The sequence below is a fragment of the Heterodontus francisci genome, chromosome 19 (genome assembly GCF_036365525.1).
Source record: "Heterodontus francisci isolate sHetFra1 chromosome 19, sHetFra1.hap1, whole genome shotgun sequence".
In the NCBI taxonomy this organism is placed as follows: domain Eukaryota; kingdom Metazoa; phylum Chordata; class Chondrichthyes; order Heterodontiformes; family Heterodontidae; genus Heterodontus; species Heterodontus francisci.
Genome location: NC_090389.1, coordinates 73574265 through 73602193, shown reverse-complemented (window position 1 = coordinate 73602193; position 27929 = coordinate 73574265). Strand labels below are relative to the sequence as shown.

Here is a 27929-nt window from a genome sequence, read left to right as displayed (position 1 = left end):
AGATCTTGGGCTTCATAAATAGAGGCATTGAGTGCAGAAACAGGGAAGTTATGCTGAACTTTTATAAAGCTCTGGTTAGGCCACAACTAGAGTATTGTGTCCAGTTCTGGTCACCACACTTTAGGAAGGATGTGAGGGTCCTTGAGAAGGTGCAGAGGAAATTTACCAGAATAGTTCTAGGAATGAGGGAATTTAGCTACAAGGTTAAGTTGGAGAAGTCATTAATGTTCTCCTTGGAACAGAGGAGATTGAGGGAAGATTTGATCGAGGTGTACAAGATTCTGACAGGTTTAGCCAAGGTAGACAAAGAAGAGCTGTTCCCAATAGCTGACGGTACAAATACTAGGGGACACAGATTTAAGGTTTTGGGCAAGAGATGCAGGGGGAATGTGAGGAAGAACTTTTTTACACAGCGAGTGGTAATGACCTGGAACTCACTGCCTATGAGAGTGGTGGAAGTGGAGACGATGAAAGATTTCAAAAGGAAATTGGATGGGCACTTGAGGGAAATAAACCTTCAGGGCTATGGGGGTAGAGCGGTGGGGAACAGGACTGATTGCAATTCTGTACAGAGCTGACATGGATTCGATGGGCCAAATGGCCTCCTTCTCTGACATAATGACTCTATGACTTAACTTTCATTGGCAAGTTTAATTTGTATCTACCACACAAATACAGCAACTTCACACCGGTCAATGTATTTCAATGATGGGGCAGACAGCAAGATACCATTTTCCCAAAGCTAGTGGTGAAGTGTGTTACGAGTGCTTCCATTTTTTGTTGTTAAATTATGAGGATTTGTGTTTTAAAACTGAAAAAAGATTCCATAGAAGCTAGAACTTTGGATTTTTTAAAAAGAGGTCATCAGAAGCTACTTTGGACTGAGCTTGTAAACAACAGTTACTGGAAGGCATCTGTTTTCAGATAATTACCCGGCGGGTGGGTTTGACTTGGGGAAAGATGTTTACAAAGAAGTGACAGGTCAAGATTTATAGAGGTCAGGAGGCTTGACTCTTGTGACATTGTTTTTGGTTTCACTTTGGACAGTGAGTTGGGCATTATGGACAGTGTTAAAAAAAAAAAAGACAGTTGAAGACTTGCCAAGGGAGAAAACCCCAACTCAACTTGGTCCACCTCTTTAAAAAAAAACCTGCCAACTTTTCCATCCCTAAGAAATGCTGAGAAGCAAATGTATGCAACTGCCTGACCCCTATTGCTGCATTTTTCCTGGCAAGCCTGCCCAAACTGATCTTCAACGTCACCTGACAAGAACTGTTCTAGTAAGATCCCAGTGACAGCTGTCTATCTGTATTTGGGATGCCAAACCAAAACGATGGACATCTTTTCATATCTTCTCTTTTTTCTTCAAGAATTAGCAAGCATTTGGCCAAAGTATTCTTTTTGTCTGTTTTTTTTGTAATAAAGCTCTAAAGAGTAAATTTCTTCATTTTTTCGGTTAACTGGTGTATGCGTGTGTGTGCGTAAGGGGCTAAGGTAAAAAGGTAACTTTTATATTTCAATCTGTATGTTACTGCTTTGCTTCATTACTGGTTAAGATTTGTTTTATAATAAATTGATAATTTTGTGGTGTATTAAAGAAAACCAGTTGGTGTATTTTATTCTGGGATAAAAATAGAATATGATTGACCATATCGGTAACCAGGGAAAAAATTTAAAGATATGTTTTGACCTGTGGAGAAGTGGAAGTAGAAAAACAATGCACTCCTTCCGCCTCGGTCATAACAAGTGATGCAATCCAGACAGCAGCTTTTGGGAATTTGCATTTAACCACGCGTCTGCTTCTTGCTTGAAGTTGCTATACCAATTTTTTTTTTTTAAATATGCATAATAATGCATAAATAATGGTGAGCGCCATTAATCTCATCATTATTTTGACAGCTAAATCTGGCCCAAAATATATATGTTGGGTTGTAGATAAAGCTTTAAACTAAATAGTGTGGGGGGGGGTAGGGTTCAATTGAAGGGAAGTTAAAAAATTTGAAAAGTACCGAGAGAGCTGAGGTGCAGGATAGTGAAGGGGCATACATTAATCAGAGTGTGACAGACAGGGACAGAGAATACGAGCATAGGTAAAAATGGTAATAAGTCAAAGCTCAAGGCTCTTTATCTGAATGCACGTAGCATTTGTAACAAGATAGATGAGCTGACGGCACAGATAGAAATAAATGAATATGATTTGATAGCTATCACAGAGACATGGTTGCAGGGTGACCAGGACTGGCATCTCAGTGTTCAAGGATATTCAGTGTTCCGGAAGAATAGGCAGAAAGGAAAAGGAGGTGGGGTAGCTTTGTTATTAAAAGGAAGGGATCAGTGCAGTTGTGAGTAATGATATAGGTGTAAAAGGTCATGATGTAGAATCAGTTTGGGTGGAAATAAGGAATAGCAAGGGGAAGAAATCACGGTGGGGTTGGTCTATAGGCCCCCCGAGGAGTTGCCTCTCTGTAGGACAAAATATTAATCAGGGAATAATAGAGGCATGTAAGAAGGGCACTGCAATTATCATGGGTGATTTTAATCTGCATATAGACTGGACAAATCAAATTGGCAAGGGTAGCATGGAAGATGAATTTGTAGAGTGCATCAGGGATTGTTTCTTAGAACAATACGTTGAAGAACCTACCCGGGAACAGGCTATTTTAGATTTGGTATTGTGTAATGAGGTAGGGTTAATAAGAGATCTTGTAGTTAAGGATCCTAAGGGAGAAGCGATCATAACATGGTAGAATTTCAAATTCAGTTTGAAGGTGTGCAACTCGGGTCTCAAACCAGTGTCTTCAACTTAAGGGCAATTACAGAGGTATGAAGAAAGAGTTGTCAAAAGCGGGCTGGGAAAATAGACTACAGGGGAAGTCAGTAGATGAGCAGTGGCAGACTTTTAAGCATATATTTCATAACACTCAGCAAACATTTAAAACATTTATTCTGGTCAGAAGGAAGGACTCGAAGAAAATGATGAACCACCCATGGATAACAAAGGAAGTTAAGGAGAGTATCAAATCAAAAACAAAGGCGTATAAAGTGGTGAAAGCTAGTGGTAGGCCAGAGGATTGGGAATTTTTTAGAAACCAGCAGCGGATGGCTAAAAAACTAATGAAGAGAGAGAAAATTGATTGAGAGTAAATTGGCAAGAAATATAAAAACAAACAGTAAGAGTTTATACAGGTATTAAAAAAAAGGAAGAGAGTAGCTAAAGTAAGTGTGGAACCCTTAGAGGATTATACTGGGGAATTAATAACAGGGAACAGGGAAATGGCCGATAATTTAAACCAATATTTTGCATCAGTCTTCACGGTGGAGGACACTATAAACATCCCAACAATAATAGATGAGCAAGGTGTAAATGGGAGGGGGGAACTTTTAACAATCTCTATCATGAGGGAAATGGTGCTGGACAAACTGATGGGACTAAAGACAGACAAGTCACCAGGACCGGATGGCCTGCATCCAAGGGGTTTAAAAGAAGTGGCTGCAGAGATAGTAGAGGCATTGGTTACAATATACCAAAACTCACTGGATTCCGGTAGGGTACCAGCGGATTGGAAAACCGCTAATGTGACGCCCCTATTCAAGAAAGGAGGGAGACAGAAAGCAGGAAACTATGGACGAGTTAACTTAACATCTGTCATTGGGAAAATGCTAGAGTCCATTATTAAGGGAAATAGCAAGACATTTAGAAAAACATAATGCAATCAAACAGAGCCAACATGGTTTTATGAAAGAGAAATCATGTTTGACAAATTTGTTAGAGTTCTTTGAGGATATAACAGAGTGGATAAAGGGGAACTGGTAGATGTAGTGTATTTGGATTTTCAGAAGGCATTCGATAAGGTGCCACATAAAAGATTATTACACAAAGTAGGAGCTCAGGGTATTGGGGTAATGTGTTGGCATGGATTGAGGATTGGCTAACACACAGAAGGCAGACAGTTGGGATCAATGGGTCTTTTTCAGGTTGGAAGCCATAACTGATGGGGTGCCACAAGGATCGGTCCTAGGGCCTCAACTATTTACTATCTACATTAACGACTTGGAGGAAGGGACAGAGTGTAGAGTATCCAAATTTGCTGACAATACAAAAGTAGGTGGGAAGGCATGTTGTGATGAGGACACAAAGAATCTGCAAATGGATATAGATAGGTTAAGTGAGTGGGCAAAATCTTGACAGATCGTGTTCAATGTGGGAAAGTGTGAGGTAATCTACTTTGGTAGGAAGAATAAAAAGGCAGATTATTATTTAGACTACAAAATACTGCAGTACAGAGGGATCCGGGTGTTCTTGTATAGGAAACACAAAAAGTCAGCATGCAGGTGCAACAGGTAATTAGGAAGGCAAATGGAATTTTGGCCTTTATTGCTAGGGGGGTTAGAGTTTAAAAATAGGGAAGTCTTATTACAACTGTACAGGGTATTGGTGAGGCCACACCTGGAGTACTGCATTCAAGTTTGGTCCCCGTATTTAAGGAAGGATATACTTGCATTGGAGGAAGTTCAGAAAAGGTTCACCAGGCTGATTCCTGGGATGAAGGGGTTGTCTTATCAAGAACGGCTAAACAGGTTAGGCCTTTATTCATTGGAGTTTAGAAGAATGAGAGGTGATCTTATTGAAACATATAAGATTCTAAGGGGGCTTGACAGGGTAGATGTTGAGAATATGTTTCCACTGGTGGGAGGAATCTCAAACTAGGGGACATAGTTACAGAATAAGGGGACACACATTTAAAACTAGATGCGAAGGCATTTCTTCTCTCAGAGGGTGGTGAATCTCTGGAGGCTAGATCACTAAATGTATTTAAGGAGGTGGTGGATAGATTTTTGAAATCTCGGGGAGTCGAGGGTTATGCGGAGCAGGCCCGAAAGAGGAGTTGAGGCCTGGGACAGATCAGACATGATCTTATTGAATGGCGGGGCAGGCTCGAGGGGCTGAATGGCCTACTCCTGCTCCTACTCGTGTTCTTGTGTTATGTACACCCCTGTTTGGTGTGTCACTGATCTTCATCACAATATTTTATCCGTAAGCTTTCAGATTTTGAGTTCAACCTGATAATTCCAATTTATAGATGAAATCTTATTTAAAAACTGTAAAACATAAATAGCACATTAAACCCTTTCCAAAAACAAATTGATTACCGAGCACTGATTTTGTTCATTGCCCACAGTCACAAGGAAAGTAGTGAAACTTGAAGGGATATTTTCCTCCCTAACAGCACTGTGGCTGTACCTACACCACATGAACCACAGCGGTTCAAGAAGGCAGCTCACCACCACTTGCTCAAGGGCAAGTAGGAATGGACAATAAATGCTGGCCTAGCCAGTGATGCTCACATCCTGTGAGTGAATAAAAAAAAAAGAATCACAACTGAACAATCTTTAAAAAAATAAAGTACACAAAAAGAGAAATTTCTTACCTAAAAAAAGCAAAAATGCTGTAGGATGCTGGAAATCAGAAATAAAAACCAAAAGTGCTGGAAACACTCAGCAGGTCAGGCTGCATCTGTGGAGAGAGAAACTGCGATAATGTTTCAGGTCAATGACCTTTTGTCAAAACATTTCTTGCTAGTTTTTCTATTAAGGTAACTTGGGCTCTAACCGAGAGAAACAGCTGAGCAGTGTGACATCAGAAAGGCAATGAATGTGCCAGACAGTGGACTTTTTATAGTACATTTCAGATTATCAGCATCCGCAGTATTTTGCAATCATTTTAGTTGACTTTTATATATGGATGCTGATAATCATGCAATTTCTAGGGTGCTCTTTTCCATTCATTAAGGCCAATCCAAAGGAATTGCTCATGGTAACAGTAATTAGCCTGCAATTGACTTAATGATCTGCTCATTTATACCACACCCATTAGTATCACTTGGTAAAGATCTTAAAGAGACAGCCACTTAGCAACTGAACATTACAACTGTGTCCCAGACTACGGCCTGAATTTGATGCGCCTGCCACCAATTTTGGCGGTGCGTGCAAAAATGGCGGCCCGCCTGTGTGGGCTGCATGTTGCGGAGCCGCCGCAATCTTCCATGCGGCGACTCATTTAAATAGCTGGGGTGGACCACCCACCGATCATGTGGAGGGGGTGGGCTGTCTGTCCCCAGCAATGGCGTTAGCTGTCTGTGCGCAGGCGCTGATGCCATTTTTAAAGGGCTGTCAGCCTTTCCAGGAAATTTAAATATTTAAAGGGAATGGAATTTAAATAAATAAATACTTCTCTTTTGCCCCTCTCTCACCCCCCCCATAACAATTAAATTAATTATTTGCCCTTCCCCCCCAAAACACCTTTACCATCTGACTTCCCCCCTCGCCCCAAAATTGCACAAACTTTCAACTACAACCCTTCCCACCATCCCCTACACCCATGACATTAATTTCACCATGTTTCCCACCTCCCCTGCACTGATAAACTTGCCTCCTGCCCCCTCCACACAGGTTTTCCGCCTCGTTTCCCTGGATGGGGATCCGAAGGCGCGGGTGTGCCAGCCACCGGACCGTAGATTGCGGAAAAACATCAGGCAGTGACGTGAGATTAATTAATACATTTCTATTAATTTATTTAAATATTTAAATTGCGGTCCTGTCGCCAAGCAGCCGGGCCCTCCCGGCGTCGGGGTGCGTGGCAGCCCTCTTCTGGAGGCATTTTCCAGACCCCCCGCCCTCCCCGTGCCATGAAGCCTGACATCGGGGTTCGATAAAATCTAGCCTGACTTGTGAGCAATGATGGAAGATAAGTTAATTTTGGCAGAAAGGGAAAAAGACTTGCATTTATTTAGCGCCTTTCATGACCTTGGGATATTCCAAAGTGCTTTACACTCAATGAAGTCCTTTAAAGTGTAGTTACTGTTGTAATGTAGGAAATGTGGCAGCCAATTTACGCACAGAAAGCTCCCACAAACAGCAGTGTTATAATGAAAAGATAATTGGGTTTCTTTTTTAGTGATATGAATTGAGGAATAAATATTGGTCAGGACACTGGTGATAACTCCCCCCACCCTTCCTTGAATAGTGTCATGAGATCTTTTATGTCCACCTGAGAGCAGACAGGGTCTTGGTTTAACATCTCATTTGAAAGACAGTACATTTGAGAGAGCAGCACTCGCTCAGTAACGTACTGGGGCACCAGCTTCGATGTTGTGCTCAAATTTCTGGAGTGGAACTTGAACCCACAGCACGCTGACTCAGAGGTGACAATGCTACCACTGAGTCAGGGCTGACAAAACGCCTACCTCGGCAATGAACTGAAGTGCACACCTAATAAAGATAGATAAAAATGCATGGACTAGACAGAGGTTCTCAACCTTTTGCCTTCTGAGGTTCCCCCTCCTGTGTTATAAAAATTCCACAGACCCTCTGTAGGACAAAATAAGTATTTTTTCTATATTAAAATTAGTTATACAGTTACAAAAATGAACATTGCTTGTCCTTATATATTACATGCTTGGCAATTTAATGTCTCTGTAATTTGGAGGGTTTCAAAGATTCATTGAACAGTATTTGTGCACAAATTACACACTGCGGTTCTGAAACATGTTAGTTCTGTGGTGCCTCTTTTTGCTCTGGTTTCAAAGCAAACAGAGGGACCACAGACAATTACAAGAAAAGTGTTGTGAGCAAAACAAAGGCCTGTATTTCATTTTTGTAGACTTCACCAAGGCATTCGAGACTGTGAGCAGAGATGGACTTTGGAAAAGCCTTGTAAAACTTGGATGTCCACCCAGGTTCCTGGCAACGGCGAAGCAGTTTCATAAAAATCAGTACGGACAAATCAAGCAAAACAGCAACGTCTCGAGTCCCTTCCGAACCTCCAGTGGCATGAAGCAGGGATGTGTGCTGGCCATGACCTTATTCACCATCTTTTTCAGCAAGATGCTGCAGTAGGCAATGGAAGACCTAAAGGAGGGAGTTTATGTACGCTTACGGACTGAGGGAGGCCTCTTCAACCTCAGACGTCTTCAGGCTCACACAAAGACACAAGAAAAACTCATCCATGAGCTTCTTTTCGCCAATGACTATGCTCTCCTGGCCCACAGTCAGTCAGACCTGCAATGTAAAACAACACATTTTTCCAAGGCGGCACAACTCTTCGGACTGAAAATCAGTTTAAAGAAAACTGAAGTCCTGCATCAGTTTGTGCCCCAAGAAGAATATAGACAACCAAGCATCATCATCGAGGGAACCGAGCTGAATGCTGTCAAGCAATTTACTTATTTGGGGAGCGTCATCTCATTTGATGCCACCATAGACAAGGAAGAGGACAATAGGCTTTCAAAAGCAAACAGAACATTCAGCAGACTCTACAAACGAGTGGAGCAACCACAGCCTCAGAGACAGACCAAGCTCAAAGTGTACAAAGCCATAGTTCTCACCACCCTTTTGTATTGCGCCAAGTCATGGGTCCTATACCGCCATCATGTACGCCTTCTAGAGCAGTTCCAACAGCGCTGTCTCCGCAGCGTCAAGATCCGCTGGCAGGACCGCATCACAAACATTGAAGTCCTGGAAACAGCCAATATCACCAGCATCGAGGCCATCCTCCTGCAAAGCCAACTGCGTTGGGCAGGTCACGTTGCCCAGATGGACGACAGTCACCTGCCCAAGATCTTGTTGTATGGAGAGCTGACCACTGGTAAAAGGAACAGAGGGGCCCCATGCAAACATTTCAAGGACTCCCTGAAGAAGTCCCTCTCTGTGTGCCACATCGACCATTGCCAGTAGGAAGCGCAGGCCATAGCTCATGATGCCTGGAGATGCTACATCAGGAGGGCTACAGATACCTTTGAGACTGAGTGAAGAACCAGCATGAAAGAGAAAAGGAGAAGGATAGATCCAATTGCCCTCAGCAGTGACTACATCTTCACTTGTACCCGCTGTGGGAGAATCTGCCAGTCACGGATAGGCCTGACTAGCCACCAGCGGGCCTGTAAACAATGAATACAACCTTCCCAAAAACTTCATCAGCAAAGAAATGCCAGGAGAGAAGGCACACTGCGGTTAAGGTATATCTCCACTCCCAGTACAAATAAAACTCAAACTCAAGTAGCTGACTTCTTAATTCCTTAGTTTTGCAGGATTAATGGCAACTTAATGTTTTTTACTCACACCTCCTCTTCCTCAGTGTTCTTCAGTCCTTGTGGTTGAACCTGATGAAGGAAGTTCCATATTATTGCTCTTTGGGTTCTGTTGATTTGAAACTGATGGTCGCATTAAAATGTATCCTTATCTGGCATTTATTGTCCGCATTTACAATTATTTTTTCTGTTCTTTGTAATTTATCTTGCTCCCGCTGAAAAACCTCTATTACACCGTAGGTAAAGAGAGAACATTTAATATAACCTGAGAGCATGTTAATTTCTGTGCATTCAGCATGTAATAGAGACATAGAGTCATAAGAGTTATACAGCACAGAAACAGGCCCTTCAGTCCATCGTGTCCGTGCTGGCCATCAAGCACCTATCTACTCTAATCCCATTTTCCAGCACTTGGCCCATGGCCTTGTATGCTATGGTGTTTCAAGTACTCATCAGAATACTTTAGAACATTAGAACGTTAGAACATTACAGCGCAGTACAGGCCCTTCGGCCCTCGATGTTGCGCCGACCTGTGAAACCATCTGACCTACACTATTCCATTTTCATCCATATGTCTATCCAATGACCACTTAAATGCCCTTAAAGTTGGCGAGTCCACTACTGTTGCAGGCAGGGCGTTCCACGCCCCTACTACTCTCTGAGTAAAGAAACTACCTCTAACATCTGTCCTATATCGATCACCCCTCAACTTAAAGCTATGTCCCCTCGTGTTTGCCATCACCATCCGAGGAAAAAGACTCTCACTATCCACCCTATCTAACCCTCTGATTATCTTATATGTCTCTATTAAGTCACCTCTCCTCCTCCTTCTCTCCAACGAAAACAACCTCAAGTCCCTCAGCCTTTCCTCGTAAGACCTTCCCTCCATACCAGGCAACATCCTAGTAAATCTCCTCTGCACCCTTTCCAAAGCTTCCACATCCTTCCCATAATGCGGTGACCAGAACTGCACGCAATACTCCAGGTGCGGCCTCACCAGAGTTTTGTACAGCTGCAGCATGACCTCGTGGCTCCGAAACTCGATCCCCCTACTAATAAAAGCTAACAGACCATATGCCTTCTTAACAGCCCTATTAACCTGGGTAGCAACTTTCAGGGATTTATGTACCTGGACACCAAGATCTCTCTGCTCATCTACACTACCAAGAATCTTCCCATTAGCCCAGTACTCTGCATTCCTGTTACTCCTTCCAAAGTGAATCACCTCACACCTTTCCGCATTAAACTCCATTTGCCATCTCTCAGCCCAGCTCAAAACAAAAGGGAATTAACTTTAACTTACACTGAAACTGACCTCCCAGCTCCGCTTCTGTCAAAGCTGCTGCACCAAAAGAAATTAATTTTAAACCGCCCAAATATATAGTTTTTACTTACCCAGCAGTCCCCTGGTCCTCCAAAAACAAAAGGGAATTAACTTTAACTTACACTGAAACTGACCTCCCAGCTGCAAGTTCGCTCTGCACCTCCGCTTCTGTCAAAGCTGCTGCACAAAAAACTTCTTAAATGTTGTGAGGGTACCCCTTCAGGTAGTGTGTTCCAGGTTCTAAATACCTTCTGGGTGCAAAAATTTTCCCTCAAATCTCCTCTAAATCGCCTGTACCTTACCTTAAATCTATGCCCCCTGGTTATTGACACCTCCGCCAAGGGAAAAGGTTTCTTCCTATCTACCCTATCTATGCCCCTCATAACCACGGATCAACTCGGGATGGGCATAAATGCCTACCTTGCCCACATCCCAAGAATCAATAAAATAAAAATATAATAAAATATAATAAAATAAAATATAATAAAAATATCCCAGTCCTTGCTCAAATGGTGAGTGGAGTGCTAGACCCCAACCTCAAATGGGTGAACATATCATCAGATACCCCACGTGGATGAGCAAACATCAGATAGTGAACAAAGGATTAGATAACTCAAAACCTTCTAAATAAATGTTGCCATTCTTCTTGTAAGTGTTCATGGACCCGCTGTTTTCCTGTATGTGTATTTTTGCAGTAATTTGATTTTTAACCCCAAAGGGGATGCTTTGATAAATCATACTGTAAATCTGCATCACATTAGTTCTGAGTTCTAGGGAGGTGCTGTGTGACCTCCTGGCTGATGAGTTATTGGAGTGGGCACCTGTAAATGGCTGAAGAGTGACCCCAGCCCATCTGGAGTCTGAACAGGGGAAGACAGAACCTGTGGCACTGGCAGAGGCCAGTTCTGTGGTGGGTAGATAGGTGGAGGGTGGAGTGGGGAGACGGCCAGGCTGCAACTCATCCGGTTAACACCAATATAACCTTCAGGGTGGGAGGTAGGAGAACTGGGACTTACCTAGAAGTGGTTTCCCGTGAGTTGCTAGGACTATCTCTGCACGCCGCTGTGTGTCTCCACGTGCTCACCTCTGCATGTTCTTTTATAAATACTCACTTTTTATAAACATGGTGCTGCTGCTGATAGCTTCCAATCACTGTCTACTTTTTAGGGACCACACTATACCACATGCACACTGTGGGATTGTGTTGATTTGAGAATGGGTGCCACTGTATTTCATTAGGGCAAAAAAGTATTACTTTTGCCTATACATTGCTGGACCCCTCGAAACATTCTCATGGACGCCTACAGGACTGTAGATCCATCAGTTGAGAACCCATAGCCTAGTAGAACCCTATTCTACTGATTTGTGAAAATGCAATGGTATCACTCTGCTACAAGTACACTACAAGTACAGTTTAGTGTATGATATTTACACTGGATGGGTGCCAGATTAGGTGAACAATTTAACCGATTAACATTTATGATGGTGAGATAGGAAAGGGAGCACCTATAATGTAGATATAACAGAAACAGCTTTCTGAGTCAATGAATGAGGAGGGAGCATGGTCATTGGAGGAAGCCACCTTCAGGGTCAAAGGATAGTGGATGTGAACTTTTGGCAGGGACTGGAACATGTGTGAAATGTTCTATACTCAACAGGTGTTAGAAGTCAATGAATAAAAGGAAGAGGTGGACAGATTTGTTTCCTAACTGCAAATATTTTTCATCCTGTCTGAATGGAGACTCAAAGGTCAGTTCTTCCTCATCAGCTTTGGGTGTGTTTCATTCTGTGTCTATTGGTTCTGCACTTTCGTTGTATTTCTGTGAAGAACACACCCAAAAGCAAGACTTATGTCACTATCACTGATTCAGAATAATGTATCCATAAATCTTTCTCCATTTCTACAATTTTTTATTTACACTAAAATCCTGGCCGCTGTGTTAATGATTGCTGTTTGAGGTAAAGTAAAAGGAACTCTGCGGAGCTAAATGTGCAGATAGTTTCCCAGAAGAAACAAGCTTACATGAAAAATATTGCTCCATCTACACATCTTGGTATTGGCATGTGAGCAACAACAGTAAGGTAGCATTTATTGCTTATCCACAATTGCCCTGCATCTGAGTCAACCATATAGTGTAGAGCTGTAGTTACATGTAGGCCATACCAGGTACTTGAGCACAAAAATCTAGACTGATACTTCAGTGCCGTACTTCAGGACTGCTGCACTGTTGGAGGTGCCGTCTTTCAGATGAGTTGTTAAACTGAGGCCCTGTCTGCTCTCTCATATCCTGTGGCTCTATTTTGAAGACGAGCAGGGGCATTATTCCCAGTGTCCCGGACAATATTTACTCTGTAATCACTAAAACGTCTGGTCATTATCTTTGCGTCTTCACTGTCCACTGGAGTAGTACCGGATGATTGGAGGGTGGCAAATGTTGTTCCCTTGTTCAAGAAAGGGAATAGGGATAACCCTAGGAATTATAGACCAGTCAGTCTTACGTCGGTAGTGGGCAAATTATTGGAGAGGATTCTGAGAGACAGGATTTATGATTATTTGGAAAAGCGTGGTTTGATTCGAGACAGTCAGCATGGCTTTGTGAGGGGCAGGTCATGCCTCACAAGCCTTATTGAATTCTTTGAAGATGTGACAAAACACATTGATGAAGGAAGAGCAGTGGATGTGGTGTATATGGATTTTAGCAAGGCATTTGATAAGGTTCCCCATGGTAGGCTCATTCAGAAAGTAAGGAGGCATGGGATTCAGGGAAAGTTGGCTGTCTAGATACAAAATTGGCTGGCCCATAGAAGTCAGAGGGTGGTAGTAGATGGAACGTATTCAGCATAGAGCTCGGTGACCAGTGGTGTTCCACAAGGATCTGTTCTGGGACCTCTGCTCTTTGTGATTTTTATTAATGACTTGGATGAGGAAGTGGAAGGCTGGGTTAGCAAGTTTGCCGATGACATGAAGGTTGCTGGAGTTGTGGATAGTGTGGAAGGCTATTGTCGGTTGCAACGGGACATTGACAGGATGCAGAGCTGGGCTGAGAAGTGGCAGATGGAGTTCAACCTGGAAAAGTGTGAAGTGATTCATTTTGGAAAGTCGAATTTGAATGCAGAATACAGGCTTAAAGACAGGATTCTTGGTAGTGTGGAGGAACAGAGGGATCTTGGGGTCCATGTCCATAGATCGCTCAAAGTTGCCACCCAAGTTGATGGGGTTGTTAAGAAGGCTTATGGTGTGTTGGCTTTCATTAGCAGGGGGATTGAGTTTAAGAGCCACGAGGTTATGCTGCAGCTCTATAAGGCCCTGGTTCGACCACACTTGGAATATTGTGTTCAGTTCTGGTCGCCTCATTATAGGAAGGATGTGGAATCTTTAGAGAGGGTGCAGAGGAGATTTACCAGGATGCTGCCTGGATTGGAGGGCATGTCCTACGAAGAAAGATTGCGGGAGCTAGGGCTTTTCTCATTGGAGCGAAGAAGGATGAGAGGTGACTTGATAGAGGGGTACAAGATGATGAGAGGCATAGATAGAGTGGATAGTCAGAGACTTTTTCCCAGGGTGGAAAGGGGGCATAATTTTGTGATTGGAGGAAGGTTTCGGGGAGATGTCAGAGGTAGGTTCTTTACACAGAGAGTGGTGGGTGCGTGGAATGTGCTGCCAGTGGTGGTAGTCGAAGCAAATACATTACGGGCATTTAAGCGACTCTTGGATTGGTACATGGATGATAGTAGAATGAAGGGTAGGTAGTTAGTTTGATCTTCGAGTAGGTTAAAGGTTCGGCACAACATCGTGGGCCGAAGGGCCTGTACTGTGCTGTACTGTTCTATTCTATTATCACATTGCTGTTTGTGGGAGCTTGCTGTACTCAAATTGGCTGCTGTGTTTCCTACATTACAACAGGGACTACACTTTAAAAGCTTTAATTGACTGTAAAGCACTTTGGGACAACCTGAGATTGTGAAAAGTGCAACCTAAATGCAAGCTTTTCTTTTTAGATAAGGTTACTATGTTTCCTGAATGATATTAGCAATTCAGTTGGATTTTTAACTTTTGTTCAGCAGCTTTCATGGTTATTTTTCTGGTGCTAGCCCAGAGATGAGCAGAATTCAACTTCACAACTTACCATGGTGGGATTTGAACTTATAACATCGATAGTATTGGTCTAAGACCATAACCATGGCACTAATGCACTGTTTTAAAACACAGCAGTTGCTAAAATGATTTGATCAACAACAACATTTCCCCTGTACATTTACGTTTTTTTGGGAAGAGGGAATGTGACCCTTTTTTGTTGTGTATGATGCAGGGAGCCTAATAGTGAAGGTAGAAAAAACACAGTGAAACTCAGTTAAAGATTGTGCAGTAGACACAATGCCTGTTTCCATGTGAATGTTCCTGAAAATGGAGACATTTTATGGACTATTTGGAGTGGACTGTTCCAAAAAATGAGTGACCTTTGAAACTCCTTTCAGCATATATGAACTTTTGGCCTGAAGTACAATTAGTATGTTAGTCATTGATTAAACTTACAAGGTTAAATAATCCAAAATCTTAATTGAGATCTTTTTATTTCAGGGATTAGAGAATTTCACGACAAAGAAATGAACGTTTAAAACTTCAACGTGAGTTGCAAGATCCAGGAGGTGATGGAGCACCGAGGTGTGCTGTGGGCCTGGATGCTCATTCTCATCTATTCCAATATCGTTCAAGTTATGGCTTCATCTCCTCCTACCAAAGAATCAACCGATGGCAGTTCGCTATTCGAAAAGGATTTAACCAATATTTATTCTGCTAAGGTTGACCATAACATGAACTTGGCCCCTTTGAGTAGCTCTACCAGCCTCCCTCCTCAGCCTTTGCCTGAGATATCCGTCAAGAACTCAGTTCATGCCAAACAAGTCTCGCCCACCAACACAGGCATGTCCCCTTGGTACCTGAGCATGTCACCAAGAGAAAATGCCTTTGACTTTAGTGGAGATGATGAGGATGTAGATAGTGAGGATGATCTCGATTTTGATAAAACTGAAAAGGACATCTTTGAATCTGAACAGTTTATTTTAGGAAACGTATCTCTTCCATTGGTCATACCTGCTGAGATGAATGCCAGCACCGATTATTCTTTGTTGAGGCCACTTGAAAGTAATCCAGATTATCAGACAACCCAGACGCATCAAAGTTCCATAAATTCACAAGGTGGCAAAATTGTGGATGCCAACTCTTTTCTCCAAAGGCCTATCGCAACATCTCCAAATGATCCTCCAGCTTTTGAGGTCACCACTCACCACACAATACTTGCACGCACTGAGACTGTGCAGGCAACAGCTGGAGCTATTGTCGGCCTTGAAAATATAGCTCCAACATCAATTTCAAATCATTCAGTTACTGAAGAACAACATTTAGTCACTAATTCCTATGCAACACTGGGAAAGGAGGGGGCCATTGTGCAATTTGAAGGGAAAACTGATCAAGTATCATCTCCATCAGTTACTGGCTCTTCTCTCGCAAAAAGGGAACAAACCTTGATTAAAAAGGAGCCAGGTCAGAATCACTTGACTCCCGCGCCAATGCAATCTGCTTCTCCATTGGTCACAAAATCTGATTATTCTCCAATGACTAGAGAAAGCTCACGAATAGTTGGCCAGCCCAGTGTTGGTGTTCCTGGACTAGGTGATCAGATCGATGCATTTAATGTGACTGACTCTACAGAAACCAGTAGTCAATACAATTACCAAAATACTGCTAATATTACAGAACATGTCCAGAATTTGCCAACTTCTTCTGCTACTGAGCAGCTCGAGCCTGGGGCGAAGTGGCAAATGATTGATCAAGCTAATCCAAGTGTGAAGACCCGAGGTGATGTTGATGATGCAGCTACGACACAATGGCATAAAACACCGGAGTACGATGCCAGAAAATCCTTACCCGCCCATCAAACTATGCACTCATACTCCACCTCAGAACACGGATATGACATCTACACCAATCCAGCAGATAATATGACAACAGTTATTGAAGTGTTGCAAGATGCACGATTCCTCGGTGTTCAAATAACGGAACTTGATGGGGGTTCTACTGCGAGGGATGTGTTTCCCACAGAAATGGTTACCATCACTTCACCACCAAGACTCCAGCACCTAACCATGAAAGGTGGTAGAAGGGGAGTGACATCAACCGAGTCAACAAAACCAGACACTTCGACTTATTTCTTGGCATTAACTGCACGGAGACGCGTGCCATCAATAGAAGTCAACTCTATTCTTACATCGACAGGAACTATGAGAGCAGAGCACACACCTAGTGGCAGTTACATGGAAATGCTGCAAACAAAACCAACTGTACTAGCTCAACGGCTGACAGCAAAAGTTTCAAATAAAACCAACATTACTATGACCCAGCTACCTTTAACTCAGGAAGGAATAGGGAACAAATGGACAACTACCAATCTGAGTCTGCCTCGGGCAACTTCGAAAGCCCCTTCTCCCACTTCTCGTCCCACAAAAATGTTTCAAACAGAGACATCAATGGAGAGAGGTGAGGTGTTTTCCTGATTCAGCTTTTAACCATCTGATTAGGAAGCCACCTGAAGTAACTTAATTGGTTTTGTCTGAGTGGGCTTGTGTTTGTAGACACTGTATACGTTCAGTTATGCCATCTCCAGTTGGCTATGGGGGTGAGATCTGTTCACATGGAAAGTCCTCATTGTAGGTGGTCTACACTGATTCGGTCTGTGTTTGCCTTTGGGGAATGGAGGATATGTAGATGTTAACTGGGAGTATTGCAGCCTTCACGAACTCACTGGCCCTAACTCCATAGTAGGGGAAGAGGACAAGAGTGAGATGGGGCTACCTTCACTAACTAATCCTGTTGCTGTTGTTAGGAAGAGATTTCATACACAGTGACAAACTGTGGTTTGAGGCAAGGTGATCACAAACACTCGCTAAACCTGTTTTTCTTAGTCTGGGATGGAAGGAGACATATATAAATACACTCATTAATTTCATTTCTTGTTAATCCTGTTTCCTTTGTAGACGAAACTTATGTACAAACTAATTGGGGGGAATTTTATGAAGGTGATGGGGTTCCCAGCCAGCAGCTAGACAGCTGGTGACAGACCTGCATTGCCTCCTTTGGGAAGGCCCACTGGAATTACATGCCAATCAGGCAGTCGAGAGATCACCGACAGGCCTTTTATGGGATAGAACCCTGGGGGCGGAAGTCCCTCCTGCCGAGAGCTGCCGGCCAATCAGAGGCTGGCAGCTCTTTTACTCAGCAGGGCCACCGGGGAGGCCCAGATTGCGGAGTGACCCAGGCCAGATGTGAGTGATGGCAGGAGGGGTTTCATAGAGTGGGGGCCGTGGGAAACAGGGGTGTGGGGAGGGTGGGGGTCAGCAGCAAGGGCAGAGGTTGGCTCTTAGCAGGACCCCAATCCCGATTCTTGGTCCCTCGATCAGACACTGAGTGCCTTTCAATGAGGGACAGCCCGGGAACTGGCAAGCAACCTGCCCACATTTGCATGTTGTGCTCCCCGTGTGGGACAGGCCCGCCCGCCTCTGGGTTAACAACAGCGGTAGTGGGAAGAGGCCCTTAATTGGGCATTAACAGCCCCTTTAGGGCCTCAAGTGGCAGCGTGGCGGGAAGGCCGTCCATGGGCGTTCCCACCACATACTTATTAGGGGTAGAGGTGGGAAGGTGGCGGGGTCCCCATCCACGACCGTCCCGCCCAATTAAATGCCTTCCCCTCCTCCAAGCTCATGACAGGGTAGAGCATAAAATCCAGCCCATTGTGTCTTCTCAGTTAGAGGCATCTGCACACACTCAGTAATCGAGTTCCCTTATTGAGAAGTGTCTACGCGCACTCACCAATTGTGTCTCCTCAGTTAGAGGGGAAAGCATGTTTTCACCAAATCTGGCCCCTCAGGTGGGCGGATCTAAACACGCTCATAAATCCAGTCTCTTAGGTTGGGAGAGGGAGAATCTACCCTCACTCACTAAACCTCCTTTGTTTAGTAGGGGTCTGATCTTCATGTTTCAGAGTATATTCTATATTGTTACATTGTTGAGCTCGGTGAGCAGATTGGTTTAGAAATTACATTATAAAATGATGTATGAGGCCACACATTTAATAAAAACCAGATGAACCAAGTGCACTGCTCTTCCAGTTCTGGTTAGTTTTATTTAGTCTCAACTGTAATTTGGATGTGTTGTTCAAGCTTTGTTAAACCAGGTGTTATACATCTCTTGAAAGGTACTGTGACTGTGAGGACAGCTCCACGAATCACTGGGACACCTGGAATCCATCACAATGTCATGACAACAATGATGGACAGCCAATCAGGTGAGAGGTTGCTTCTTAATTGGTGCAGCAGTAACTATAGAAACAAAACTTCACAATATGTTTCGCTGGCAAGGCTGCTTGCAATATTTGGAATAGGATGAAGGATTTTCTTGTCTTTGAGAAGTTATACTCACAGACCTTCTAACACACCTTTCTATCAAGAATGGCACTCTCATTTTTGAATAACTACCTGCATGAAAAAAATACATATACATACAATTATCTTATTACCTACTTCACTAATATATTTTGTTTCAGATTGAAGGGTTTGTGATAGCTCAAGGTTTATTGTGGGGGCAGTAACTGTAGCAGTCCTGGATCCCTAGCCATTTGGACTGCACCTCACACGTTCAACTCTTTAGCTATCATCTTCATAACACTTTGCTCAAGTTGAAGATCTGTATTTGGAAGTGTATCCTGACACAATGGGATGGATCTTGTTCTCCCCCAGGTGTCGGACTCCATGGCGGGGTGGGGGCCTGAAGATGGCTCCGGATGAGGCCTGCCACGAACCTTGATGCCCGGGAGGGCCCGGCCTGATCCTCCCGGCAGCAACAAAGCTCCATGGCAGCCTCCCTGTCGCTGGCGACTGAACCACCATTAAAATATTCAGATCAATAAAATGAATGAATTAACATAGGCCTGCGATCTTAAGGACCCATTGTGACCTTCGGCGCGATGGCCGGCACACTCCTGCACCTTCGAATCCCCGTCCAGGGAAAAGTGGCAGCACATTAGTGGGGAGGGGGAGGAGGTAAGATTTTCAGTGGGTGGAGGACGGGGTCAAATGAACGTAATAGGTGTAGGGGATGGTGGGAAGGGTTGAACTGTAAACTTTGTGCAGTTTGGGGAGGTAAAGGTCAGTTGTTAAAGGTGTGTTTTTTTGGGGGTCGGGGGGGGGAGGTGAAGGACAAATAGTTAATGTAATTGTTATTGAGGAAAGGGGCCGTTAGAAATTTATTTATTTAATTTTGGGAGGTCTGTCTTCAAAAATTTAAATTAGGCGGCAGAGCTGGCTGCCCTTTGAAAAGAGCGCCAGTACCTGCGCACAGACAGCTGGCACCATTGCTGGGGACGGTCAGCTCGCCCCCTCCACGAGATTGCAGGGGGAGGTGGGCCGCCCCGGCTATTTAAATGAGCCACCTGGTGAGTGGCCCGCACAGGTGGGCCGCCATTTTTTGAGCTCATAGCTGAGATTGGCGGCGGGCTCTTAAAATTCAGCCCAATGTCTGTTTCAGCAGTTTTGACTGACTCATTCCTTCTGTTGTTGCAGCCTTTAAAGCTGCAATAAGCTCTGTTGGCACAGCAAGCAAAGGCAGTAAATCTGGTTGCCTAAGTGATGCCTCAGGGTCTTTTCTCCTTTGCAATCCTTTTTCTTAGCACCTCACCCATGCCTTTGTCTCCTCTAGACCTGACTATTCCAATGCACTCCTGAATGGCCTCCCACGTTCTACACTCCGAAAACTTAAGGACTTCCAAAACTCACACCAAATCCCATTCACCCATTACCCTTGTCCTTGCTGACCTACATTGGCTCCTTAAATAATATCTCAATTTTAAAATTCTCATCCTTGTCTTCAGATCCCTTGATGGCCTCACCCCTCCCTATCTCTGTAATCTACTCTAGCCCTACACCCCTCCGAGATAACTGCGCATGTCCAATTCTGGCCTCGTGAGCATTCTTGATTTTAGTTGTTCCACCGCTGGCAGCCGTGCTTTCGGCAGCCAAGGCCCTAAGCTCTGGAATTCCTTCCCTAAACCTCTCCATATTCCTACCTTTCTCTTCTCCTTTAAGAAATCCTTAAAACCAAGTTTTCGGTCACCTGCCCTAATATCTCCTTATGTGGCTTCGTGTCAAATTTTATCTTATAATGCTCCCATGAAGCCTTGGAATATTTTACTATGTTAAAGATGCTATATAAATAAAAGTTATTGTTGTTGTTCACTGAAAGCCATAAATGTTCTGGGATTCAAGCCATTTGGGTCTCTTTTACTGTAATTAAATTGTAAGTCATTTGATTGAGTTATTATCGAGAGAGGGAGAAAGGCTTGATGTAATGTGATAAGACTAATGAGGTCACCGTGTGACCAGCTTGTTTTCCTTATATGCATGAATGAAGTTTGCATTTATTGAGAAGAATAAAGTTCTGTGATTGATCTCTGTTGGGTAGATTAGCTATCAGAATGATAACTTCTTCCTTGTTATTTGGTGCTGCTGACATTGAAAATCAAAGGTGCTCTGGCTTTTCGCCATGTTTCCTTCAGAGTGGCGTCCTGAAAGAGATGTGATTGGGGGAGGGTTTTAATTCTTGGATGCTGAATCTCTTGGAGTTGTCTGGAAATGACACTTAAGTTTTAGGAGGGGGGATTGTATTTTAAGTTTGGGGGAGTGAGGACAAGGGAAGCGGGGTGTGGTTAAAGCCTGGGTATCTGAGAGGACATCTGCTTCCTTTTATCATTGTCTACACTTGCGCCATAAACGAAAAGAAGCAGGAAAGTACCTCAGCTTGTTACTGTAGAACTGCATCAAAGACATGAATTCCAGTCTTATGGGTTGTGTGCTTCTGAATATCTGTATTCTGTAGGTCATTTAAAGCACATATACCCGTGAACTCGCACCATGTATGGTCCGGTTTTGTAATTCCATGCAAGCTTAGTTCCTGATCTCACTTTCCCACAGCGAGGGGAAATCAGAAGGTCTGTTAAGTTCTTTTGGAGTCTATTGGCATTGCTGTGTTGGCCAATGCGTTGGAGGTGGGGGTGGGACTTATGGCAGGACTTGCAGCAAAAAGGCTATTTCAGCAAACAAAGACAATTTTTTAACTCATTCATGAGATGTGGGCATCGCTGGAAAGGCCAGCATTTACTGCCCATCCCTATACAACCGAATGGTTTGCTATGCCATTTCAGAGGGCAGTTAAGAGTCAACCACATAATTGTGATCGGGAGTCACATATAGGCCAGACCAGGTGATGATGGCAGATTTCCTTCCCTAAAGGTCATTAGAGAATCAGTTCTGAAGAAAGGTCACAGACCTGAAATGTTAACTCTGTTTCTCTCTCCAAAGATGCTGCCAGACCTGCTGAGTATTTCCAGGACTTTTTGTTTTTATTTTATATTAGAGAATCGGATCAGTTTTTATGACAATCCAGTAGGTTCATGGCCATCATTACTGATACCATTATTTTTTTAATCCAGATTTATTTAAAAAACTGAATTTAAATTCCACACCTGCCATGGTGGGATTTGAACTCACATCTCTGAATTATTAGTCTAGACCTCTGCATTACTAGTCCAGTAACATAACCACTATTCTCCCATACCCCATTTGAAAAGAATCTGGAGCAACAACTTCCATTATAAGCCTGGTGATTTTTGCCACTAAAGTGCAGTGAGTGAAGGATAGTTCCATACAAATTTTGTGCGCAACATCAATCCCAGTCAATTACAGCAATTTGGTCTCATAGAATCATAGAAAGTTTAAGGTACAGAAAGAGGCCACTTGGCCCATCGTGTCTGTGCCGGCCAAAAAACGATCCACCTATTCTAATCCCACCTTACAGCATTTGGTCCGTAGCCCTGTAGATTACAGCACTCGAGGTGCACATCCAGACTCCTTTTGAATGAGTTGAGCGTCTCTGCCTCAACTATCCTTTCAGGTAGTGAGTTCCAGACCATCACCACCCTCTGGGTGAAAAAACTTTCCTCATCTCCCCTCTAATTTTTCTACCTATAAATCTATGCTCCCTCGTCACTGACCTCTCTGCTAAGGTAAATAGACCCTTCACCTCCACTCTATCCAGGCCCCTCAAAATTTTGTACATTTCAAGGAGATCTCCCCTCAGCCTTCTCTGTTCCAAGGAGAACAACTCCAACCTATCCAATCTTTCCTCATGGCTGCATTTTTCCAGTCCTGGCAACATCCTTGTAAATCTCTTCTGTACACTCTCTAGTGCAATTACATCCTTTCTGTAATGAGGTGACCAGAACTGCACACAGTACTCAAGTTGTGGCCTAGGCAATGAGTTATACCGTTCCAGCATAACCTCCCTGCTCTTATATTCTATACCTCGGCTAATAAAGGAAAGGATTCCATATGCCTTCTTAACCACCTTATCGACCTGTCCTGCTACCTTCAGGGATCTGTGGACATTCACTCCAAAGTTCCTCACTTCTACTACACTTCTCAGTGTTTTCCCATTAATTGTGTATTCCTTTGCCTTATTTGACCTCCCTAAATGCATCACCTCACACCTCTCCAAGTTGAATTCCATTTGCCACTTTTCTGCCCATCTGAACAGACCACCAATAACTTCCTGCAGCCTACAGCTATCCTCTTCACGATCTACTGAAGTGATTTATGACATTAACCCCTTATAGGGACTAAACCAAATCAGGAATACATCCCTATGAATCTCCTTTAGTTTTCAAACCAGACAAATTCTTATAGACATTTATTTGGGTCCGAAGAATTGAACTAGCTTTCCCTCAAAGAAAGAAAACTAACAGAGAATATTACCATCTTTCGGATAGCCTATTTGTAATAATTATGGCTAAGTCATAAATATCCCAGATATTATAAGGGTCTGGGAAACTCTCTTCAATACATATCTCTCCACCTAATGAGACACAGAGAGGGTGTTCTTGTAGTTGTGGACAGAATGCTAAATGAGACGATTTATTAACTTTTATATATTTATTAAAGAATTTAACATGCAATACACTTTTAAGTGGATAAGTATATCACGATATCAACTATTACTAAGAGATGTAGCACATAATCTTATTTCTAACATAGAATCTAAAAGTTTAACCGTGCTAATTTTACAGCAAAATATCTTAGAATATCCATCAAAATTTTAAATAAACTTTTACCTTAAATTTCCTGAATAAGTCATGGGGTGAGACGTATTGTTTGAGGAATTCAACACTTCTAATTTTTCTTCAGATACCCTCATGTTTATACTGTTTCTAAAATGCCATATGACCTTTTAGCTTATAGGTGTTACCTTTCTGTGTGTATTTTTCTTTCTTTCAAGATTGGTATTTGGTAGTATCATTAACTAACATCTCCACTTAATGTTTTACTGGAAACCCCATGCTCTCGAAGTTGTGAGCATTTATCTGGTCAAAATATTTATAATTGTGTTTACTTGAGCTCTTGTTCATGTAAGTACTATTCCATTTTATTGTTTTATTATCTATAATTGTGTTTTATGGTAGGTTGAACCCTCTTTGTGGGTCAATCTGCCTAAATGTACCAATATACACCAACAATAATTAAATTTATGGCTACCTTTTACTGATGGCACACAGGATATTTCAATGTGTGTTTATCCTCCAAGTGCCTAGCAACACAGACGCTGAAATGGATTTTACAACTTGTTTCTGGTTCATATTCTATTGTAACAGGGACCTTGAAAGACCTTGAAGTATTTTAACTCTACCTTCTTAAAGGGGAATGTCAGTGAGTCTTGAAAACTGACCATTTGCTCAATCTTTAATTCCAAAAGGTATAATATATTAACTATACCTAAATTCTACCTAATTAAGCCTATTATACCTATATTCCATCACACTACCACACGGCCAATCTTTGTGTTAGCTGCAAACTTCTTGATCATGCCCCCTACATTTATGTCCAAATCATTAATATATACCACAAAAAGCAGGGGACCCAATACTGAGCCCTGTGGAACGCCACTGGAAACAGCCCTCCAGTCGCTAAAACAGCCGTCAACAATTACTCTGTTTCCTGCCACTGAGCCAATTTTGTATCCGCCTTGCTGCATTTCCTATGGGATTTTATTTTATTAACCAGTCTGCCATGTAGGACCTTGTCAAAAGCCTTGCTAAAATCCACGTAGACCACATCAACTGCACGACCCTCATCTATCTTCCTTGTTACTTCTTCAAAAAATTTGATCAAGTTAGTCAAACAAGATCTTCCCTTAACAAATCCATGCTGACTATCCTTGATTAACCTGTGCCTTTCTAAGTGAGAGTTTATCCTGTCTCTCAGAATAGATTCCAATAATTTGTCCACTACTGAAATGAGACTGACTGACCTGTAATTATTCGGTCTATCTTTTGCTCCCTTTTTACACAGAGGTACAACGTTAGCAGTTCTCCAATTCTCCAGCTCCACACCTGTATCCAGTGAGGACTGGAAAATGATAATCAGACTCTCTGCTATTTCCTCTCTTGCTTCTTTTAACAGCCTAGGATACATTTCATCTGGCCCTGGTGATTTATCAACTTTCAAGGATGCTAATCCCATTAATACTTCCTTTCTTCCTAGGTTTATCACATCCTGTACTTCACACTCTTCCTCCTTAACTACAATATCTGCATCATCCCCCTCTTTTGTGAATACAGATGCAAAATATTCATTAAGAACCATACTAATATCTTCCGCCCGTATGCATAGGTTACCTTTTTGGTCTTTTATGGGCCCTATTATCTCCTTATCCTCTTACTCTTAAAGTATTGATAAAACATCTTTGGGTTCACCTGGATTTTGCTTGCCAATATTCTTTCATGCCCTTGCTTTGCTTTCCTAATTTCCTTTTTGATTTCACCCCTCCACTTTCTATATTCCTCTCGGCTTTCTGTAGTATTGAGTTCCCGGTGTCGAACATAAGCTTTCCTTTTCTGCCTTATCTTACCCTGTAGGCTCCTTGACATCCATGAGGCTCTAGATATGGCCATCTCACCCTTTTTCTTTGTGGGAACATGTTTACTTTGAACCCCTTGAATCTCCCCTTTGAATGCCTCCCACTGCTCTGACACTGATTTACCTTCAAGTAGCTGTTTCCAGTGCACTTTCGCTAAATCACTCCTCAGTTGAGTAAAATTGGCCTTGCCCAAATTGAGAACTCTAACTCCTGTTCTATCTCTGTCCTTTTCCATAATTATGTTAAAACTGACTGAATTATGATCACTACCACCAAAATGTTCTTCCACTGCCACTCCTTCCACCTGCCCTTCTTAATTTCCTAAAACTAAGTCTAAAATTGTGCCCTCTCTTGTTGGACTTGCTACACAATGGGCAAAAATGTTCTCCTGACTGCACCTCAAGAATTCTGCTCCCTCAATTCCTTTCACACTAAAACTATCCCTGTTAATATTGGGGTATTAAAATCCCTTACAATTACTGCTCTACTGTTCTTGCACTTCTCAGAGATTTACCTACATATCTGCTCTTCTATCTCCCTCTGACTATTTGGCTGTCTACAGTAAACTCCCAGCAGTGTGATTTCCCCTTTTTTGTTCCTTAGCTCAATCCTTATGGCCTCATTTGATGAATCGTCCAACATATCATCCCTCCTCACAGCTGTAATAGTTTCCTTGACCAAAGTTGCCAATCGCCCTCCTTTCTTATCCCCCTCCCTATCGCATCTGAAAGCCCTGGAACCAGGAATGTTGAGCTGCCATTCCTGTCCCTCTTTAAACTATGTTTCTGTAATTGCTATGATATCATACTGCCACGTGTCTATCTGTGCCCTCAGCTCATCTGCTTTATTTGCTATACTCCTTGATTTGAAATAAATACCCTTGAGTACTGCCAACTGTTTTTTTTATTTTCTAACCCTCGTTTCCTCTGTCTTCCAGACTCATCCATTAATTTTCTGCCTTCCATTTTCACTTCTGATTTTGCCCCAACTGAGTCTACCCTCAGGTCTCCATGCCCCTGCCAAACTAGTTTAAACCCTCCCCAACAGCACTAGCAAAATGTCCCACAAGGAACTCAGTCCCGCTCTGTTCAGATGCAACCCATCCGGCCTGTACAGGTCCCACCTCCCCCAGACCCGGTCCCAATGTACCAGGAATCTAAAGCCCTCCCTCCTGCACCATCTTTCCAGCCACGCAGTCATCTGTCTTATCCTTCTATTTCTATACTCACTTACGTGTGGCACTGAGAGTAATCTGGAGACTACTTTTGAGGTCTTGCTTGCTAATTTCTTCCCTAGCTCCCTAAATTCTGACTGCAGGACCACATCCCTCTTTCTACCTATGTTGTTGGTTCCGATGTGGTGAGATTGACGGGAGACTTACCCAATCATCTCCATCCTGGCTGGGAATAGTGGTGTGATAAAAAGTAGCCAACGTCTGCTGCTCTCATGCATTTCATTGCATTAAAGCTCTAAAACAGCAGGAGCCTGAGTGCAGGTGGGTAACCAGCCTTGGAATGTCTCAGCCATAGAATAGTGTGGAATACAGAGAGGGAAAACTTGAAGTATGGGGGAAATTACTAGAAACAGGAGAATTATACTAGACATAAGGAAGCATTGTTTAGAAGTGCAATAGTTTGTGCCTTTTTGTAGTTGTTCACTGATGTAGAGTCTAAAACAAGAATCCATACGATGTAGAATCACTCCAAGTTCTGGTATATGCAAAATCCCTATATACGTGTCAGTAGGACAGTTCCTGTTCTCCAATGTTCTGGCCCATATTTATCACTCGACTAACATCACTGAAAAAACAGATTATTGAGTCATTTAACTCATTGCTGTTTGTGGGGCCTTGCTGTGCATAAATTGGCTGCCCCACTTTCTACATTACAACAGTGGCTATATTTCAAAAGTACTTAATTGGCTGTAAAGTGTTTTGTGATGTCCTGAGATTGTGAAAGTCACTACAGAAATACACATTTTTCTTTCTTTCCTTTCTACTTCCTCTACACATATTGTGTGGCCTCTTGAACATCTCCGATTTTAATTGCTCTAGCATTGGTGGCTGTGCATTCAGTTACCTAGGCCCTTAGCTCTGGAATTCCCTCCTTACGCCTCCCCGCCTCTCCCACTTGCTTTCCTCCTTTAAAACGCTCCTTAAAACCTACCTCTCTTCCCCAAGCTTTTGGTCATCTAATATCTCCATATCTGGCTCAGTGTCATCTTTTGTTTTACAATGCTCCTGTGAAGCACCTTGGGACGTTTTATTGTGTTGAAGGTGCTATATAAATATAAGTTGTTGTTGTTGAGTCAGGTGGAACCTCGCCTGTCTTTGTTGATGCTGGTTTCGAATGCTCTGAAATTTTGTAATGAAATATAATGGTTAATCATGTCTTACAGACCACCCATTACAAGGGGCCTTCAATTGATGTGAGTCAGACTTAAACCTTCCCTAAGCAACATGACTGCTGGTCAGAGACCCCAAGATGCCCATCAGTGGTCATGC

The 27929-nt window shown here is 42.9% G+C and overlaps 1 protein-coding gene across 4 annotated transcripts in view; it reads left to right on the top strand.

Moving 5' to 3' along the window:
- Window positions 1-27929, top strand: part of LOC137380193 (uncharacterized) — a 96388-nt gene that overhangs the window by 35857 nt on the left and 32602 nt on the right. For 3 of the 4 annotated variants that reach the window (XM_068051968.1, XM_068051969.1, XM_068051971.1), the window contains exons 2-3: window positions 14990-16945; window positions 18660-18749. In XM_068051968.1, the coding sequence (XP_067908069.1) occupies window positions 15061-16945; window positions 18660-18749 (1975 nt within the window). In that variant the 5' untranslated portion in view covers window positions 14990-15060. Of the gene's footprint in view, window positions 1-8997; window positions 9015-14989; window positions 16946-18659; window positions 18750-27929 lie in introns of those variants that run through there. The other variant, XM_068051970.1, reaches the window with a different exon arrangement.